A 13,879-nucleotide genomic window follows, 5' to 3' on the forward strand; every position below is an offset into this window, starting at 1 on the left:
TCCTCCCTCCCCCCACGACTCTTCCTCCACCTTCCCTCCTGTTAGGCTCTCTCTTCCTTTCTTCCTCCCTCCACCCCCCCCCCCTCCTCCTCCTCTGCCGCCGCCGCCGCCGCGTTCTCTTTGAGGGATGAATAATAACTGCTGCTCTGAGATTTCCTTCCTCGTTTTTCAAAGCGCCGAGTGGAGATGGGGAAGGTCTGCCTGGCCCCAGCGTGCGCACATGCACGCACACACACATACATATACACACTCTCACACACACACACACACACACACACACACACACGGCAAAGCACAGACGCACGTACGTGCTGTCTTGTTCTCTCTGCTCGCCTGGAGCAGGGAAATCAGATCTCCTCCAAAGAGCGGCGGGGTGGTGGGGGGATGAAAGGGGGGTTCAGGCCTTGCAGGGAGCTCATACAAAACTCCCCTGCTAGCACATGTGGGCTGACACACACACACACACACACACACAAACAAAGGGGGGAAAAAACATATAACATCGAGGGACAACGAGGAGGACGCCGGATGCGTCCCGCGGCGACAGGGTGAACTCAAGGTTATGCAGACACATCGGCAGTTCAAGCCCCCGCCGCCAGGACCAATCAGTCGGCTCGGAGGCGCCCTGCGGAAAGGAGCGTAACCTCAATCGCTCAAGGCAACGAGAGCGCCTGCCTCGTGCCTCGCCTTTTGCGGAAAAGTAAAAGGGAGGTGGAGGAGTGGGGGTCACGAAAACCGAGGAAGCATTTTCCTTCTGAGCGCATGCTTTTAGCTCCCTCCCTGCCAAAGCGCTTATCCCAGCTCACCACAGTATGGTTTGGAACAATAAACCCCAATCTGCCTTGTGTTTCCATTGCGGGGATGTTGATAACTAGGTATAGCTATGTGAATGGCTGACATTAAAGAAGCAAAAGCCGACGCTGAGCTGCACAAAGAGGAGGAACCCTGAATAGATAATGACTACAATGGCACACGGCCGCCCTCCGCCAAGGCTCAACAATCCCAAACCAGTCCATCCGGAAAACGTTGTTTTCGCAGGGCTGAAAAGTTTGCTTAAACATAAGGATGATTAGAATACTAATTCACGCAACATATTTGCTGAAGGGGAATGTGAGCCAGCGGTTAGAACATCAGCCTCACAGTTCAGAAGGTCGAAATCCCTGATGTGGTTTTGAGTGGTTTGCATGGGTTTTCACCGTTGCCGGTAGTGGTGCAACAATTTCATCCATTTATCGGCAACTAATCGATCAAATTCATCCATGAATGCTTTTGAAAACCGATTAATTGAAGAATTGAAAAGACATTTCATTAGGACCCTTAAGTAGAGGGTGTACGTGATTTCATGTTAACGTAGTGCTGTTTGTGATGGGCGTCCGGAGCAACATTCGCAGTCAAAAGAAGAGGCAAGTTGTGAGGCCGAAACACACTGCCGGAAAAAAATCTTCAAAATGAAAGGGTACCAAGACATTTGTGTCCTTATATTATTTGGCAATGTAGGATATATCACTATGTTTCGGGCGTGTTTTCCTGTCATGCGGAGCATTAACAATCGTCGCTGTGCTTGGCTTAACATTTTATCTGACGTGTGCACTAATAAGCGGATATCCAGGGCAAGAAAAAAAGGCCTCAAGCATTTTAATGAACCAAGGAGTTATTTCAGCCCGAGAATCATTTATAAAGATTATTCGACGGCGACAGTCCTAGTATGAAGAGATCATGCCTTGTGCTACGTTATTGTGAGTCGCACGTTTCGAATTTAACACTTTTCGTCGGGACACCAATATCCCGGCCCCTTTCACACCACCATCCAGGATAATGGGCGCATCAGAGGTGTAACACGAGAAAGAGGACATCGCTTTGCATTACGCAGCAGTCATGGCTTCACACATTAAGATAATTAGGTGTGTGATGACGCCAGTGTCTAGGACAACCGCTTATAACACAAAAGATGCCCTCGTAAGTCTGAGGTGCTAAACTTCGCACTTTGTGACTGGCGGTGTTCCGCCAAAGTTACGCATGTGTTACCACACAAGAAGTGGGCAAATTTGCAGGTCGTCTTTAAACCCAAACCGCCGCAAAAAACAGTGAGCCAGGATAAAGCCCGCTTCGATGGCGTGTGAAAGGGACTCGTTATTTTTCTACATTTGACAATGTTTGACAATGGAAACCGAATCTAAAAAGTGTACCCTGTCAAACTAAACCAAAGTGTGAAGCTTGGTGGAAAAGGGGCTTTTGTGAGATGCGGAGGAATAACACGCGCCCGCTCGTCCGGGAGGAGCACTCACTCGTCAAGCGACGACGCGCCACCGGAATCGGCGGCGAGGTTTCTGAGGAGAGGGCTTATTTATGCAAACAGGCGTACAGCCGCGCACAGTAGGACTCTAGACAAGCCTTGTAAACAAACACACACCCACACTAAAAAGCACACAGGGGAGGCGATGTGAGAAGCAGACTGTGAAAACTGGAGTCGGCGTGCCCGGGCAGCACACACACATCAACGCGGAGGGAGAGAGAGCGCGAGAGAGCGCGAGAGAGCGAGAGAGAGCGAGAGAGAGCGAGTGATAAAGGGAGCGCATGGGAGAGGAGGAAAACTAGGAGCGCTTTCCCATTTCAATTCGCAACAGCTGGTGTCGAATTAACACATTTACCAGTGTGCATTTGGAACAGATTAAAATTGCTTGTGTGGCGTGTGACTGTCTGCGCATTTTATGTGTGTGTGTGTGTGTGTGTGTGTGTGTGTGTGTGTGTGTGTGTGTGTGGCAGCAGATGAGGGCCAAAACAAGAGTGCGTTTGTGTGCGGGAGCGCCGGCATATTAACAGTACGGATCAGGCCGGGAGAAAAGGCGGCGGGGGGGGGGCTCTAGCCGACAGCTTTAGCGGCTGCCCTGGGCCGTCTCTCTAAGCCCTGTTTAGGAGGCTTTGGAGCTCAGATAGAAATAATCCCCCACTCAGACACACACACACACGCACGCACACACACACGGGATAGAAAAAGCCGTGCGCATTGGCGAGCACGCACACACTCACGTCAAGCCAGACAAACAAGTGCGCACACATGGCAACAAGCGGCGACAGCACATTTGCCTTGACACGAAACCAAGCGGCCGCCTACGCACGCCAGCGGGGAGGAACAAAAAAAACACACACACACACAGACGCGCGCTTGCACGCACACACTGATGCTGCCTCCCGTGCGCTTGCTTCCACGCGGCAGCATCGGCACGGCACCGTGACAAACACTTTACACACTCTAGCCCCTCAGCTGAAGGCAGGGAGGAGGATGGAGGGAGGATATGAGCCAGGGGGAGGCGAGTAAATGGGAGGAGGAGGGGGGGGAGGCTAACAAATTAATAGGAGCTGGGGATATATACAGCCGGCGCAGCCGAGCGGCGGGAGGAGGCGGAAGACGACAACGAGAGAGCAATTCATTCCCGTTTTATCCCCCGTGCGCTCTCAGGAGAAAGGCAGAGAGCGGCGCGTGTTTGCTCAAGACAGGCGGAGAGAGAGCGAGGGGGGGGGGGGGGGGGGGGGGGAGTGCGCAGCTTTGTGTGATGGAGGAGAGGGAAAAGAGGAGACGGAAAATCGCAAATTAGGGGAAGGAGCGGCGACAAAAGGCGCTTGGAAACGAGGGAGAGCGGAAAGGAAAGTGACATTTACGGAGGGAAGGAGGGGGCGGGATCGTCTCCGCCAGTTGACAGCCGGGGCATGACAGCGGGAGGGGGGAGCGCGGAGGAATGGACAGAGAGGTTAAGGAGGGGGAGGGGAAAGACGGGGCAGGGCTTTGTTGGGGGGGGGGGGGGGGGGGGGGGGGGGGGTTAGAGGAAAGCCTTTGAGAGACGTTGACCCTGTAATTGACCTGCGTCTCTGCCGACATCGCCGTGGCGACAAGCAGAGCCGCCGCAGCTAATCACTTAGTAACCCTGACCTGTCAATCACGCCGCTGGCTTCACGTAGAAAGACGGTGGGCGGCGGTGGGGGTGGGGTGCTCACGGAGGACATGGCGGACGTGAGGGGAGTGGGCAGAGTGGTAATAACAGGGCCGAGGTTATCATTTACTGGACGACCCACCCCTTCACGCAAACCCTCGCCTGACAAAACCCCGACTTTAAAAAAGCCAATAAAATGCTCCAATGCAACACACACACACTTGCGCGCACGCACTCGCGCACACACATAAATATGCACGCACGCAATCTCGCTTGGCTGCTACACGGCGAGCGGGGCTTCTAAGAGCTGCTGATAAGCAAGAGCGAGAGAGGAGGCGGCGAAAAGATACGAGTGACGCCAATATGCAAATACAACAAGACTTGCGGGTGAAGGTCTACACGTGCGCGCTTGTTTGTGTATGTGTGTGCGTGCCTTACCTGTTGATAAGTGGGAAGATAGACACCAGCAGGTAAACAGACGGATACCACTTTAGCGGCTTGATTTCCTCGGCCAGGGAAACCTGCAGGAGAAAAAATCACGTTTAGCTCCCCTGAAACCGCTTCATCCAGGCCAGCTGTTCTGTGTAAAAGGTAACGACACGAAATGGGGGACTGAAGTCGACCCGTAAAATGACCTGCTTCAGAGATACTATGAGGTGTGGGACAGGGTCGGGGTGAAGGGGAACAACGGAATGGCAGGATTGGCGTGTGAAGACACTCTGCCGATTTATGTTGAAAACTTTTTTCTTTAACGCTGTTTTGTGTAAAAGTTACCAACATGGAATCAGCGTACTCAAATGTACAAGCAAATTACATGGCTCAAGTATAGGAGGTGGGATAGCAACTGTATGAAAAGCCTCAGCAGAAATTGGAAGTTAGGCTCCAAGTTTAATACCCGAGGCTTCACGTTTGCAGTGCTTTACAATGTTGCAGATGTGTGCATTTGGATGGGTGTTCATGGTATCAACATGGAATGGGGGATTGAAGTCCTTCCATCCAGGTGCTTATTCCTGGTTGGGTCAAAAGGGCAGTAGCGCAAGCAGAGAAACCGCTTCTTCGCTATGGGGTCACTTTGTCTCTAGTGTTCCAGTCGGAGGCCTTTTAACCAGATGCCCAAACACCTCATTGGTCTCCTCTCAATGCAGAGGAACAGTGGCTCTACTTGGAGCCATTGGGAAAATCGAGCTTCACACATCATGGGGGGAAACGCATTACGGCTGCATGTGTCTGTAATCTTGTTCATTCACTCAGAACCCATAGGTGAGGGTCTGAGAGTAGGTCGAGCAGTAAATCAAGAGCTTTGGCTTTCTGCTCAACTCCTTCACTGAGATTAATCGATACGAAGTCTGCATCGTTGCAAACGCTGCGTCAATCTGCAAGTCAATCTCCCGCTCATTTCTTTCCTGCGTCATGAAGATACTCCATTTGGGACAGGATCTTATTCCCCAGAGTGTGATTCCCTTAAATGGGAATACACCACCCCAGTCAGTCCATCAATCTGCAATGTTTCAAAGGTATGTAAGCCAAGACATCCCCATAACGTCCAGAACCTTTTGTAAATCCTGGCAGATTTCGTGTACCTTCGGGAGCCTGCCATCAATGCCACCAATGATCTTTTTAACTTCCTGAACCCAAGATAAAGGCCTGCCTATCAGAGTCTCCAATGGACGTCTATCGGTAGAATTGAGATCTTTTAAGTATTCTACCCACCACCTTAAACTTGAGGCACCTCTTCCCCATCCCGAGCCAAGAGACGGTGGACCAGGATTTCCTCAAAGGCACTCGAAAGATGTTCTCTATGGCCTCCCCGAAATCTTCCCACACCCAAGGTTTTTCCTTAGCAACTGCCAAAGCTACATGTTAATTAACCTGCTTCTGAGATACCAAAGCTAAGAAGGCCTGTCATGGATTTTCATCATTAAAGCCAATCTACCACATAATAGCTAGAACTTCAGCAGGCCATTTCTGCAATTGAAACGTGGCCTGCTCTGACTCAATTCCGACGACTTCGCCCAGGATATGGTCAAACTTCTGCTAAGAGAACAGGTGACTCTCTGAGACATTTGACAAATCCTTAAAATAGGTTTAAGCTTGGTTTAAGCGGTATGACTCGCATCATCCCATCAATAAGCCAACACACCGCCAGCTAGAGTTCTTTACCTGAGTGTCCAAGACATGCACTTGCCAGTCTGATTGCATGACCACAAAGTCGGTAGTCAAACTGTGCCCTAGGGTGTTTTTTCGGCTTGCCTGTTTGTGTGAAGGGTACTGACATTGAATGGCCTCAAGGCCACGAATTTGCTTCCTTCAATAGTAGTTTCAAAAATGGGATAGCAGCTATAAAAAGGGGACAGTGTAAAGCATGGGGAGCTGTTGATTTCGGAGGTCATATCCAGGGTAATAACAAAAGTGTAACAGCAACTGTGTGAACAACAATTGGTGGAAAACTGGGATTGAAGTTGGACAACCGAGCCTTCATTTTTTTCTGATCATCTGTGCCGCTTTCTGGGAAAAAAAACAACAACAAAAAAAAGATTGAACTCGACCTGCCAATGTGGAATCCTCCCAAGGTCATTTTAGAAGTGTCACAGAGACGGGATGATGACTGTTTGTAAGGGAACAGAGCAAAGTCTGGATTTGGGTGTGAGGTTTAATATACCCAAAGCTCATTTCCTTGAATGAGAAAAAAAACAATGTATTTCCCGTGTTCTCGTTCTGTCAAGGGGAAGTTGAAATCGACCTGCATAAATGCTGGCTAGCGAGGCAGTATAAAAGAGTCAGGACAGACTGATATGAAGAGAAATAAAAGAAAACTGGAATGGGTGCATGAAGTTCATTCATGGTTTACTTCTACCGCCGTTTGGGCAGCAAGTCGTCTATTTACCCGCGTTTTTTTTTTTTTTTGTGCCTACGGTAATGACGAAGAACGGGGGATTGAAGTCAACCCGGCAATTTTCCAGCTTTCGGCGTGTAGCAGTATGAAGTATTTTCTGAAGCTGACCCGGACGCCATCTAATTATCTGATTACAGGATGTCGCACACGGTAATATCCCGCTTTTGTGCGCGCTGCTTGAAAGGGACAAGATGAGAAAGGTTGTCGGAGCTTCTGTCACGCTCCTGATATGCCAGTTTTGCGGAAGCTCTATGAAAGGGGATACTGACCAACGGAGTCAGAAAAGGAAAGCCATTGTTTGGTATTTTCCAAACACAAACACACAAAGGCACACAGGCGTCAGCGGCGGTGCGTTCACGGGCGCGGCGGTGCGCTGAGGCAAACAACAAAGGCCAATTAAAATCTAATAAAATATTAACATGCTGATAATATGCAATATCCACACAGTTATGGGGAGAAGCGCCGCGTCCAATTAAAGCCAATTGGAAAGGGATGAATTCAATATCTGGTGGACAAGCGAGCAGGCGGGCTGGGAAAGGCGGGCAGGGGTGGGGGAGGTGCGACGGCGGCAGAAGCGAGGAGGCGAGCGCAGCGCCTGGCGGTGGAGGGCTTTTACAAGCTGTTATCTAATTCCCGGGAGAGGAGGACTCGTGCGTCCGGAAAGAGGCTGAGAAGCGAGGCCCCCGGATCGATTTTCTGCGCTCTGCTCGTCAAAACCTCACCCCCCCGCCCCCCTCCCAACCCTCCTCCTCTTTCCCGCAGGCTGAGGCGCAGCAGTCGAGACGGAGCAAATCTTCCCTCCCTCCCTTTTTCTTCCTTGTCCTCCTCGCAAACACGCAGCCAGTGGCGGCAGGCGGGCCCACGAGCTCTGGCCTCTACCCCTGCATGCTGGAAATTAATTAGTCACCAGAAAGACCCCGGGGGACTCGCGCCGCTCGCGCCGACGCAGGCCTTACAAACAATCCGAATGAAAATCACAAGATCCCTACAGTGGCGTTTTATCTCTGCTTGGCGGCAAGCATTTAAAGCCAAGTTTCCACAAAGCGACGTATGCGTGTTTTCGACTGTGACTGTAAGACCCCCGTTCGGAGCCAACGCGAAGCTTAGGCCTATTAGCGTCAAGATTTGACATCATCGCCAGGCATGCGCGCGCGCGCGCGCTTGCTTGCATGCACGCTCCGGTAGGAATGCCTCATCGTCAGACTGAAAGGGCAAACCATGAGGCTGACGGATCCGACGTGATAGAGGACATTGCGGGAATGTCAGTATCAGTGAGCGTCCACAGGATTGGGGGGGGGGGGGGGGGGGGGGGGGGTTCCAGAAACGGCTCTTAAAAAGACACAGCGCAGCCAGAAGGGTGATATAAAATTTTAGGTGAGACCGAGTTACAAGCATTTGAGGAATTCCGGTGCGCTTACGAACAGGAAGAGCGAAACGGAGGAGGAGGGGGAGGAAGGGGATTGGTTGGGGGGGGCTAAAGAGCCTGGTGTTTTTAATCAAAGTCCCTCCGTAGCGCGGACCCCTGCACGTCTGAAGAAGCAGAGGAGAACGAAAGAGCAATTATGCAAAGCGGGCGCAGCGGTCCCGACATTAATGACACGCGCTAGACTGTAGACGGGAAACACGGGCCGCCCATCTGCTTCGCCGGCCTCCCGTGTCAGGGACGCCGCGTCGGGCTTGGCCGGGTATTTGGAAAAACATTTTAAAATAAAACATCCACATTCAAATACTCTTGAATGCTTATAGAAATATCGAATTAAAATGGATTAGCAAATCAGAAAGCCGAAAAAAGACATTTCTACAACAATGGAAAATCTAAAAAAAAAATATAGTGGTGTCCAGTCAGACAAGGTTCCATGACAAGTACTGTTTTAATACCAAATACAGTATATACATTTTTTTGTATAACTCTTCATGACCTGAGATTTCACTTTCCCCATTGTGTATCTGAGAGTTAGCGGACTTGACATGTGATACAGCGAAAGGATAAACTGCAAAGCCAAAAACTTTTTTTTTTTGCTGCCCGTCCCTCCAATCTTGTTCTATTTATCTTCACTTAACTCATTCATTGCCATGTATGGCGATAAACGTCAAAGACCTATTTTTTATGGTCTAATAAGAACATTTTAGGTTAATAAGCAATTTTAACAGGACTGATAGTAAATGAGTTAAAGAACCTGTCTCATGGTATCATGGTAAATGATAAAATCATACTAATGACAGATAGGTTGTTCACTTTCTCATGAAATATGATTTTTGTGGTGACATTTCTAGTTGGCTGAAGTCGCGCCTCTCACCATGTGGATGCCGTGCCCCTTTCATGACATTGATTGACAATAACAAAGAAAAACGTAACCTTACGGTATGTAAACATATGAGTGCAACTGTGATTTTAGAACGTCAAGGAACTCAAAAGGAGGTGAAAACAGTACTTCACATCGAGAAACTTGAGGAGTTAGTAGCAGAAATACAATTGCCCGATCTAAGCAAACTTTTTACGGCACGAATGTGCTGGCACCGCTGCTCTGATGATGCGGGTGTGTGCTTACACTGCACGGGCGGTACGGGGGCCTTCCTCTTCCCTCGGACATCATCGTGCCTCTCGCAAGCCATTATTTATCTGCTTTGGTACTGAGAGCGCAAAACTGCAAACAATGACCAGTACATCCTCTAACAGATAAACGATTCCCAAATTCTGTAATCTGATGTACAAATGCTGGAAACGCTTGACCCAAGGTAAGTGCTTCCAAGCGGCAAATACTTTTGCTAAAGGTCACTGTGCCCCTGCAACTCCGAATAAGAAAAGACTGTGAGAAAGATTGAGGGTTCGCAGCATTACCGCTTGGACAAACTGTACACGGACAAGCTGACCCATAGTTAGAAGGTCAATATATTAAGGTCTCTTTTACTTGCTTAAAAAATTCTATTTCCTCTGTGAGAATATTTAAGTTATCGTTGGGAAGGGTGGAAATGAAACTTGTATTCAAATAATGCCAATGTCGTTTGCTTTTTGTGTAAGCATCAGGAATTAAATGTGAATAACATGGCCATAAAATAACAGCTCATTTCTGCCTATATACGTCAGGACACAAATAGCAACAAACATTTTTGTTTTAACACTTTTTTAACCGTATTAATTCATTTTAATAATCTGCCGGCATTGTAATTGAGTTCAAAATGTATTCCACCTCCTTGCAATCTGGCAAAAAGTTTTGGAGACGCTCTCATTTCTTCTCTCAGACTGTTTTCGCAGCTGCGCCCTCCAAGGTCGAGTTTCAATGTCAAACATGTCCGACAACAGGGACAAAAGGGACTCTGGCAGAAAACAACAACAACAACGGCGAGAAAATGGAAGTTGGCCAAGCGCAAGCGCGGAAACAATAAAACGACACAGCTGAGCGAGCACTAATGCTGATTATATACTAGCTGCAGGGCTGATGCCCATAAAAGATGTGTGTTGTCAAAAGCACTCATCCTGTGCAAGCGGCCCGCAGAGACAAAGCGGTTCTGATTTTGAAACGGGCGTGTTCAGACCCGACATGAACGCTCTTCACCAAAGAGCTCTTCATATGCATGGAGGCGCTGAGATATTGACATTGAGTTCTTTGTGATGCTAAAGATCTAAAACGACCTAAGGCTGGGTAATTAGTCACTTCCATAGAATAATTTTAATTTGTCACGACAATTTTTGATTTGGACCATTTTTAGCGACTTCCAAAACTTAGAGCACCTCCTCGCCGACTTGCACAGCTAACACTAACAGGGCTGCGAAAAAAAACAATTTTTTTTTTTTTTTGCTTTGACAAAATTACTTGCTTCCGCAAGTAATTTCGTATTGTGAATCTTTCATAAGTAGAGCCGCTTTTTACATGTAAATAGCCTAATCCGTTCCAAGTCCCCAAAATGCTTCTAAACCCTATAAATTAATATTATTATCGTATTTTCTGGACTATAAGGTGCCACCGGATTATAAGGCGCACCCTCAATTAATGAAATATTTTAAAACTTTTTCAATCACAATATAGTAATACTCAAAGTAATAACAATAATAACTCAAATAATAACTCTCAATAGCATAAAAACTCAATGTCAATATGACCAACCTTGTTCAACTGTAAACACACAAAAGAAACAGGTAAAGCTTACTTTATCACTTCATCCCCCATCTAGAAATCCCAATGTCAATATTGATCCATATATAAGGCGCACCTGATTATAAGGCGCACCATCAGCTTTTTTTAAAAAAAATTGAGGCTTGTAGGTGCGCCTTATAGTGTGGAAAATGTGGTAACTTCTAAAAATGCATTAAAAACTGCGACAAAAACATCTTAGAATCAGAATCGGAATCGCCTCTATTGTCACTGTATTACTACAATGAAATTAGAGGTGCTACTCCCTGATGTCTGCTGAGAACAGTAAAAAAGAAACAAAAAGATACACTCCATATAACACAGCAGTTTCAGATGCAGCCCACGCGGCCCAGTAACAGTTGATCCACAGACCGATATCGGGCCACGTACCTGCGGCTGGGGACCTCTTGAGTAGCGTTATATATCGTTTCAAGAATACGTTATTGCATCTCATAAAAGTCACACTAAATCCGTTTTCACGACACTTTTTCACAAAAAGCAGTATTTTTATCATTTCTACGTCTAGGTGTTTTTATTAAGATGTGTTCCGCTTTTGAGGCGCCCTACAGCGCACGGCACGTCGTGTGCGTGTGGAATGGCCTCCTCCTGTTTACTTGGCCGGCTCGTGCAAAACCTCTCCTCAACCAAAACAAAACTAAAAGACGCGGAGAAGGTCAGTATGTATTTATTCTTCATGGGGGTTACGAGGGCTAACTATCGTCATCAGGCCTCTCGCAAGTCGTGTTTATCTGCTTGGGCGGGGCCTGTGCTGAGAGCATGGAATAAGCAAGGAATGCTTGGAAATGCATCATAGAAGGGAAAAACACTTTTGGGGTGCTTAGGGTCAGAACTCAACATGATAAAATGATTAAAATCTAAAAAAATAATAGACATACAATTTTCACAGATAATGTGAAAAAGGGATTTCCTTTTGGAAAAAAAAACTGTCCTCCATGGAACTTTTCAAAGTCAATATTGAACATAGCACAATGAGCTATTAAAGAACAGGGCTCGTTAAACTCGCTAGCGGCCAATTACGGCTCACCTGTTTGAGTTTGGAGATGTGACGTTCGCAAGCTGAGTCGTGATTGGTTGTTACCAGTGTGCCAAGCAACCGTGATGTCATTTTCAGTCGATGGTAAGTGGCAAAACGGCTACCCCCCGAGTTGGATAGAAACAGCTGAATTTTGTGGCTTATTTCATATTGCATAAACGCAAACAATTATTTACGCAAGCGCATATCAATTTTGAATGATAATAATTTCAGGTTGCCTAAAAAAACAAGTGAACTTTCAAAATATCCAAACTGAGGTGAATTTCCAGTGAGCTGAAATGCGGTTTGCATGTGGCCAAAAGAGCGGCCTTAATGGTTTGCCTTTCTTTCTAAGAAGGCATTTGACGCTTCGAAGAGCAGGGTGTACCGGCGCGGTGACGTGGTCACAATCGCGTTGCCGCTCCAGGCAAAGTCGGCGCGGATCACGGGGCAAACTCTCGGGGACGATAACCGGCATAACAAATGCCAGAAAGGGCGCCTGTTTGCTCAGCCAGCTTTTTCTCAACCCGACGGGACTACGCTATTATGTGTGTGGCTTAAATACTCAATGCTGGATACTCCGTTGCTGACCTGTTCTGTTGCAGAACTGTGTGTGTGTGTGTGTGTGTGTGTGTATGTGTGTGTGTGCGCATTAGAGCGTGACCTCCAACAAATCAGCCAAGACACACACAGATGTGTCGCGGCCGCGTGACTGACGGCCCAGATAACTGCCGACACTTGTTATGTACGTCATCGCTCTCATGACACACACACACACACACACACACACACAGACACACACACACAAAAGGGGGAGGGGGGGGGGTTAACCAGGCTGACTCAGAGAAATAGGAAGACGGAGGAAGATGTGTTGACGTGAACGGAAATCGCCAGAGACAGAGGTGCGCCCGGAATCGCTTTCTGTCGTTTACAATTGCTGGTATACACACACACACGCACACAGACACACGAATCTGCGCGCGCACACACAAGAGGCCTGCCGTCTTGGCAAGCGCAATCGGCGAGGCTGTTGTTGTTGTTTTAAAGCGTCGCAGCGCGTGCATAAATTCTCATCAATATTCATGTGCATGAACCTGGCCCGCTGGTTTATTCATGCCGGGTTGCGCGTACAAGAGAGTGAGGGGGGGAGGGGAAAAGCATTGGATGGGGGGGGTTAGGTTGTGTGTGCTGTGAAGTGGGGGGGGGGGGGCTTAAGAGACAAAAACCACCGCCAACTTATTTGCACTCTGCCCGGGCGTGTGTGTTGTTGACACACACAGTGCCCCCCCCCTCCCCTCCCAACAAAAAGCAGGGTTATGGCGGTACGGCATGCAGTAATTACAACTGCCACTTAGGGGCAGCATTTATATAACCTTAACCTGCCCTCCACACCTTAACCCCCCAGGCAGGCCAAGAGGGTGCAGCCATTCAAGAGAAATGAGGGCAGGAGGCTGAGTGAGCAAGCGAGCGAGGCATTTGTGTTGCGCCAACTGCGCGTTCACAATTTAATAATGGGGCCTGATTACATTGAGAGGTGGGAGGAGATGCCCTGATAATTAGCAAACACTGGAGCCTCTGAGGTCCAACGCAATTCAATGCAGGATCATTTGTTCGGTTTTCCGAACAATTTTTTTTTGGTCGTGGAAAAAAAAAGTGGAACCTTGGGTTACGAACAATCCAACTCATGAACATGAGTTTACAGCCTAAACGTTCATGACACGATGCAATAATTCGCTCCTTGACCACGCTCTATCACCATTAAAATCAACGGAAATGCCCATAATACATTCCAGCCTGTCCCCAAAAATCGAAACCAGTCATTTTCAAAATTGCACTCTATATTTTATAAAATCAAAAAGCAATGGCATGATTAACCCATTTTACACCAAAGACACAT

At 48.0% G+C, this 13,879-nt stretch overlaps 1 protein-coding gene across 1 annotated transcript in view; it reads right to left on the minus strand.

Annotated features, from left to right (window-relative positions):
* Positions 1 to 13,879, minus strand: part of LOC148423996 (cyclic AMP receptor 1) — a 112,032-nt gene that overhangs the window by 33,831 nt on the left and 64,322 nt on the right. The window contains exon 11 of the mRNA XM_088415866.1: positions 4,365 to 4,447. Within this exon, the coding sequence (XP_088271992.1) occupies positions 4,365 to 4,447 (83 nt within the window). The remainder of the gene's footprint in view (positions 1 to 4,364; positions 4,448 to 13,879) is intronic.

This window comes from Hippichthys cyanospilos, chromosome 5 (assembly GCF_059441005.1).
Source record: "Hippichthys cyanospilos isolate Australia breed blue-spotted pipefish chromosome 5, RoL_Hcya_1.0, whole genome shotgun sequence".
Taxonomy (NCBI): Eukaryota; Metazoa; Chordata; class Actinopteri; order Syngnathiformes; family Syngnathidae; genus Hippichthys; species Hippichthys cyanospilos.